The 7,226-nt window shown below is 28.3% G+C and overlaps 1 protein-coding gene across 1 annotated transcript; it reads left to right on the forward strand.

The window, feature by feature from the left end:
• Positions 1-2,375: 2,375 nt before the first annotated feature.
• On the forward strand, positions 2,376-3,020 carry LOC136080095 (uncharacterized). The gene is made up of 2 exons (XM_065796703.1): positions 2,376-2,651; positions 2,724-3,020. Exons 1-2 carry the CDS (start codon positions 2,376-2,378, stop codon positions 3,018-3,020), a joined length of 573 nt encoding a protein of 190 aa, XP_065652775.1.
• Positions 3,021-7,226: the final 4,206 nt, after the last annotated feature.

Below are 7,226 nucleotides of genomic sequence, written 5' to 3' on the forward strand. Positions count from 1 at the left end.
AAAAATTAAATAAAAATTTATCTGTAAATAATATTTTAACTTTGACTCCCTATTAGCAATATCATTGCTTATAGTTAACGACATGAAGACCGCATTAACATCAGTTAAGTTCTTTTTAAAATCTGTCAAAACACAGGTACCAGAAAATGGAAGTCAAGTAAAGCCTGCAAAAACCTAAAAAAAGAAATAAAAAAAAGTTACAATTTTTAATTAAAAAAGTATTATTTGCATTTTATTGTTCGTAGAATTAGGATAATAATATAACAGAAAATATAAAGAATAAAAAATAGCTATAACAGCCAAGGTCAATCAACACAAAACACAGCAATAATAGCGCATAGAATAAAATATTTGTAAGCACACAATACTGTCTCTTGAGTAATTAAAAAAGTTTTATTAATTCTCCCTCTCATCTAAGAGAGAGAGAGGGGGAGAGAAAGAAAGTGTTTCAAAAGCAGCATGTTAAAAAAAGTAAAAAAACACGCAATTAATAGTAGTAACTGGTTTTATTATGTTACCAGTTAACAAAATTATTTTTTACCTTTGTTTTAATTTCCAGCATTCCTTAATTAAGCTTCAGCTTCTCTCTAACTGTTGACTAATGATTAATAGAGTAAATTTCACATCATATTAAATTTACAAAATTAAAACCATGTTTCAACAGTAAGCAAACTAACCAAGTGATGACAAAGACAACTAAATAAAAAAGAACATAATTATGTTTGAAATTGTAAAAAAATTTAAAATCATTTAAATTCAAAACTGTTATTAATTGTTACTATAAATAGTAAAATTCATACTTTGCTTTGTTCTAAATTTTCTAAAGTAAAATCAAATTAACAAATATTTATACTGCTTGACACTTAATTCTGTTAAGTAAGTTTTCTGCTTGTCGAGTAGAAAACTTACTTGCCAGAATTTTTATTTCTTATATTTCCACAATGATTAATTTCATCTTGCCTAGACCAATCTCTTTTACTTAAATACAACTATTTTCAAGTTGCCTATTAATATTTACATTAATAACTTCTTTGAGCCTAATATTATCCACTTCAATTTTACTATTATCTTTAAACATAATGCCAGTAACCAAATACGCAATGGCCTAGGGGCCCTGCAAAAAAAGGGGCCCCAAAATCGAAATGCAACAAAATTAAATTTTAATTTTTGGAAAGTGCATACATTTTCATTAGAAAGCAATTGTGTAAAAAAATTTTACTTATTTATTTTTCTAAATATTTTCGTGATTAAAAAAAAATTAAATATTTAAATAGACGAAAATTAAACAAAAAGCATTTTGCAACATTTTGTTCATTAGTATAAATAATAACTTTAACGAACAATCAATTCAACAATTTTATTTAACATTTGACATTTTTTTTAAAACATAACCTTTTTTTATTAAAAGTTCAACAAAGAACCTTATAAAATATTATTTTCTAGAATTACTTGGTTCAACTTATCAAACCAAGAAAACAACTATAATTAGGGCTGTTTTTCTAATTAATTAAGGTTTACAATAGTAGTAAACATTTATTTGCAAAACAGCCGGATTAATTTTCCAGATTGATATTAAAAACGGTAGTTAATAAATTTGTTTTTTTATTATTTGTGCATAATGTTTTATAATAATTAATTTAAAATAAAAGGAATGCGTTTATTTTAAGAAAAATTTTGCACGCTTTTAAGTAAAATATCTTAGTAACTGAAGAAAGTAATTGTTTTAATTTTTAAATTGCATTAAACTTAAGCGATATTTTGGACGCTTTTAAGTAAAGTAAATAAGCACACTGGGAAAATAGTAATCTTAAATTTTTAACGTTTGTTTTCCTGTTTATTTTTAACAAACTTTCGCTTATTTATGTAGGCTATTTTACTTAATTTTAATAATAAAAAAGAGTGGAGTGTTATCTATTAGTAAAATCAGTGCTCGTAAACAATAGCAATTAAATTAATTAAATGTGTTCATTTTCAGAACCTTTTAACAGATATGGGAAGAAGCAATGAAAGTGGAGCTGCAAAAAAAAAAAAAAAAAAAATCAAATAAAATTAAGAAACATTGAAAACTTGATAGTTTTTTATTAAAAGTAGAATGTCATGGTAATTTACTAACTTCAGCTAATCTTGCAAACTGTGGCATAAGTAAAGAGGCAAAAATATTGGATTTTGTAGAGGACTCAATTAATGAAACTCAAAATTTATACGAGCAATCGGAATTCAATAAGGAGAGAGTATGTTTCCCTATCGATTTGCAATTGAATACGAAAAGTGATCCAGGGCTTTAGGAAATTCTTCCAGCTGAGGATATACAATTTTGGATAGAGAACGGTCTGTTAAAATGTTAAAATGCAGATTATGACTTTAAATCCTCTAAAATGATGTATCAAGATCGCGATCGATATAGCTCAAAAAGCTTGTTAACGGGGAAAAAAGTAAATGGTGAAACGTTTAATAGAGAATGGCTCATATATTCCCCAGCATTAGGTTGTGTATTCTGTTTTTTCTGCAAGCTTTTTGAACCCTCAAAATGTGCTTTAGCTTCAACGGGATATAAAGATTGGAAAAATTCAGGGGCATCAATTCAGGGGCATGAACACTCATCAGACCACAGAAAAGCTTCAATAGCATACTTTCACAGAAAAAATAACAAGGTTTTTTTAAATGAACTCTTAAGTTTTTTTAAATGAACTCTTTAAATCAACTTCTTAACGAAATTCGCAAAGGAAAAAAACTACTGGAGAGAGGTTGTAAGAAGAGTTATAGTTGTAATTTGCACACTGATCGAAAGAAACTTAGCTTTTGGAGGTTCAAATGAAAAATTTGGGTCTGAGAGCAACGGGAATTTTATTGGTCTGCTTGAGTTGATTGCTCAGTTTGATCCTTTATTGGCCAAACACATAAAAAATTATGGTGACAGTGGTTCTGAAAAAACAAACTACCTCTCAAAGAATACATGTTATGAATTAAGCGTATTGATGGCAAGAAGAGTGTTTTGGAACAGTTTGCAAGTAGTTCATTGAAATCACTATCAAATACTCGGTGGAGCGCTCATGCTGACTCGGTCAAAACCATTCACCAGAGCTACAATAAATTAAAGTTTTGAAACATAAAACAAGAGCTGCGGCTGGAAATTTACTATCGAAAATGAAAACTTTTGAATTTGCTTTACAAACAATAATATGGGATCAAATTTTGCAACAAATGAATCCTGTTTCCAAATCATTGCAAAGTGCAACCATTACTCTAGATAAATGAGCTGAACTTTATTCATCTCTTAGAGATTATCTTCTTGGATTAACTAACACATTCGATTTAATAGAACAAGATGCAAAATTACTGTTACCAGACAGATTATTTACAAAAGAGACACCGTAATAAGAAAGTGCTACTAGGTGAAAACCGATCAGAAAAACCTTAAGTCCACGTGAAGAGTTTAAGACAAACGTTTTTTTAAAAACTATCAATAATCTTACTACAAATTTTAAAGAAAGAGCTCAATGCTATCAGGAACTGAATGACAAATTTGTATTTTTAATAGACACGAGATTCAACAAAGATAAGCTGAAGACATGCGTTAATCGTCTGGTGGAAGACTACACGGAAGATATTGATGATAATTTATATGCAGAAATTGAACATCTACATCTGTATTTGATAGAATATTTTAATACTCAAGTTCCTGAATTGTCCCATTTGCTTTTGTACAAATTTATAAAGGAAAAACAAATGGAGGCTAAATTTCTAAATACTAAAATCATTCTTAGGATTTTCAAATGTTTCATGATATCCAACTGCTCTGGAGAAAAGGTCATTTTCAAAATTAAAATTAACAAAAAATGGTTTGCGATCAACTATGTCACAAAAAACGTTAAATAATTTTGCATTAATATCAAGCAACGCAGACAAAATGAAGTCAATTATCATAGATTCATTGATTAAAGATTTCGTTAATGAAAAATACAGAAAAAAGATTATGTAGATTTAAAAAATATTTAAAAAAAAGTTGAAATAAAACTTTTAATTACGCTAAACTAAGATTATATTTTTTTAAACTAACATATTACTTTTAAATATGGGGCCACAGGTTTTTTTTGGTCTAGGGCCCCTAAAACTGTAAATCTGGCTCTGCCAGTAACATTACTATTGTTGAAGCTGAATGATAAAAATCTGAAAGCTGAATATAAAAGAACCTTACAAATTGTGATCTTTTCTAATCTAAACTACATTTAAACTTAAGATTTATTGAAATCCATATCTTTTTATGTTTATATATATAAGTCGTTTATTAAAGATATTAAACAATATTTATTTACATCAATTATTTTTAATTTATCAAAGAATCTAGACTACAACGCACAAAATTAATTAAATAAGTGATCAACAAATTACTGACTGTAATTTGTTGATCACTTTTGTGTCAACAAATTACAGTCAGTTTTCCATGTTAAATACATGAAATATATTATAATATAAAATAAATCCAATATAAAATAAATATCTAATATAAAATAAATCCAATATAAAATAAATAAAAAAATAGTAAACTTACTCAAATCAGTACCAGTTATACTGTGTGAAGTAGGTACGTAGCATGAAAATTTTAAAACAATCCTATACTAAAATGTTATATATCATTAGAAAGCCCTTTAATACAGTATTTTAAAGGTGAAAAAATTATAAAAAACAAACAATTAGACAAAAAGTTATGTCGTTTTTAGTATCAAAAATGTTGATATGTATCAAAAATTTTTTGAAGAAATTGTGGTCAAAATTTAGTTTTTCTTTACCTAAATTGTTATAACTCTGCTAATAATGCCTATAACTTGGTATGCAAAATGCCTATAACTTGGTATCAAAAGATAGGTGTAACAGTGAGCTACAAAATTAAAATGACCTCTGCTCACTAGGCCTATCCAGGGGGCTAGAGGGGGTGCCGAACCACCACCTAAACCACCCAAAAAAACATTTTTCTTCCATAATAGAGCGTCTTTTTATGAAATTAGTCATTTCTATATAACTTTCATTATAATTTGATCCTACACCACCACCATATATAAAAGGTGTATCTTTGTGTTTGGGTGGATATGAAGGAGATAGTTAACACCCTATTATCAAAAACAATTCATTCTTATAAATATTTTTATCGTTATAATAAAAAGGAAATCTATTAATATAAATAAAAATCATATTTTACTGCTTTACAATATATACTAGTGATGAATACATTGATTTAGGAAAAAGGTATGTGCCATCCCCCTCCAACCTAAATAAAATAAAATAAAAAGGCATAAAATGTGATTATGTACAGAATTTTATATAAAAAATAAATAAAATTAATTTAAGAAATTAACATAAAAAAAGTATCTTTCCACATTACAAGACTCTAGATATAAGCTAAACATATTTTACCACATTAAAAGACTCTAACTGCACGTAGTATCCAGGGGGCTAGAGGAGGTACCGAACTTCCATACTCGCTGCCAAAAATGGTTTGTCCATTGTAGAGCATCTTTTTTGTGAAATTAGTCATTTCTATATACAAAATGATATTCTAATTTTGATACAATTAATATATAATATAGATTTCTATTGACCTCTAACCACTTGATATATTAAGGGGGCTAAATGGGGCCAAAAAGAGCGCAAAAAAAGATTAAAAAAATTGAAATTGATATCTTGATGATAAGACTTAATGGTCTTCTGCAAGTTTCCCGCGTTTTTATATATTTTTGTATAACTATCTCTTATTATTTTGTCTTTGATTTTTTTTTTTATATTTATAACTGGATTATTTTTAAAAGAATAAGAGTATCTTGTATTATATTACGGAATTTAATTGTAACAAAAACGGAAAATTTAATAAATAAAAATAAAAATAATAGAAAAAGCTATTATTTAAAATGGTAAGAAGTAATGTAAAAACATATGTACCACATATCTAGACATATGCACCACATATCTAGACATATGCACCACATATCTAGAAGTAAGTGTATCCTTTCTTTCATAATATTATTAGTAATTGTGTCTCAGCTTTTAGTGAATGATTGCAAATTTAAATTCCAATAATGAAACTTAATAACAATCATTTTTAACGATAGACCCAACGAGAACGTAAGCCAGAGCCATGTAAAAAAAGTACCACAAGTCACACCACTTGCGATACTTTTTTTACAAGTCACACCAATTGCAGTACTTTTTTTTGCGAGTCACCACTTGCTGTACCTTTTTTGCAAGTCACATTACTTGCAGTACTTTTTTTGCAAGTCACACCACTTGCAGTACATTTTTTGCAAGTCACACCACTTGCGGTAGTTTTTTTGCAAGTCACACCACTTGCTGTACTTTTCTTGCAAGTCACACTTTTTTTATACCATAATTGTCAAATTATGAAAAAATCAACTCTCCTGCTATGACATCAGCAGCATAGTCAACTGCTTCTGAATCATTTTCATCTTTTTTCCAGTAAGAAATAGCATAAATTCTGTCTTCTTTTCTTTTATTTACTTTTTCTACTTGTCCATCATAAATGACAGGCTTATCAGTTACAAACCATTCATGGCAGAGTTATCTGCCAACAATTCTTTCTGACATTATGTCATCTAAGTCTTCAAGTTGTTTTGTAGATAAGTGTTCAAGCTTTCTTTTTTCTTTTTCATCCATTTTTTTTACCTTTTGCATGTCTTTCTTTTTGAAATTTCTGCTCGTAACGCAGTATGATTTAACCGATTGTTTAGCCGTTTTTTACGAGCTGCTTGCATTGACCACTTAACTACATTTTCTCTAGATACTTGGTCAAGACTATCTAAATAATCCATAGTCTTATTCTTTTTTGATCTTATTTTGCAAGATATATAACATATTGTTGCATTAGGGGATCTACATTTAGCTTCACTAAACATACCCGTTAACTCTTCACTATCTATGTTGTAAAGCCTTACACTAGCTGTCTCCTCTTTGAGTGTCGCTGTAATGGAAAGGGAGAAATATCTCTCATATTGACGTTTCAAAACATCCATTACCGCAATAAGACAAGCTTTAATCATGCCAACAAGCTGCTCATCAATGGAGCATAAACTATTTATGGGTTCTAATACATTTGGTTTAAGAGGATTTCCAAAAAAATCATTTTTCTTTTTAACAGTGCACTTGGATTAGAAATGCAACTTTTAATTGTTTGCAAAACACCTTTAACTACCTGGATACCGGGAATATGATCAAAACTT

The sequence above is a fragment of the Hydra vulgaris genome, chromosome 05 (assembly GCF_038396675.1).
Source record: "Hydra vulgaris chromosome 05, alternate assembly HydraT2T_AEP".
Taxonomy (NCBI): Eukaryota; Metazoa; Cnidaria; class Hydrozoa; order Anthoathecata; family Hydridae; genus Hydra; species Hydra vulgaris.

What these genes read in the sequence shown, in the direction of transcription:
- LOC136080095 (XM_065796703.1), top strand. Translation starts at nt 2,376, where the DNA reads ATGATGTATCAAGATCGCGATCGATATAGCTCAAAAAGCTTGTTAACG. An exon ending in TTCACAGAAAAAATAACAAG is followed by an intron (nt 2,652 to 2,723) that starts GTTTTTTTAAAT and finishes AAATTCGCAAAG; the next exon opens with GAAAAAAACTACTGGAGAGA.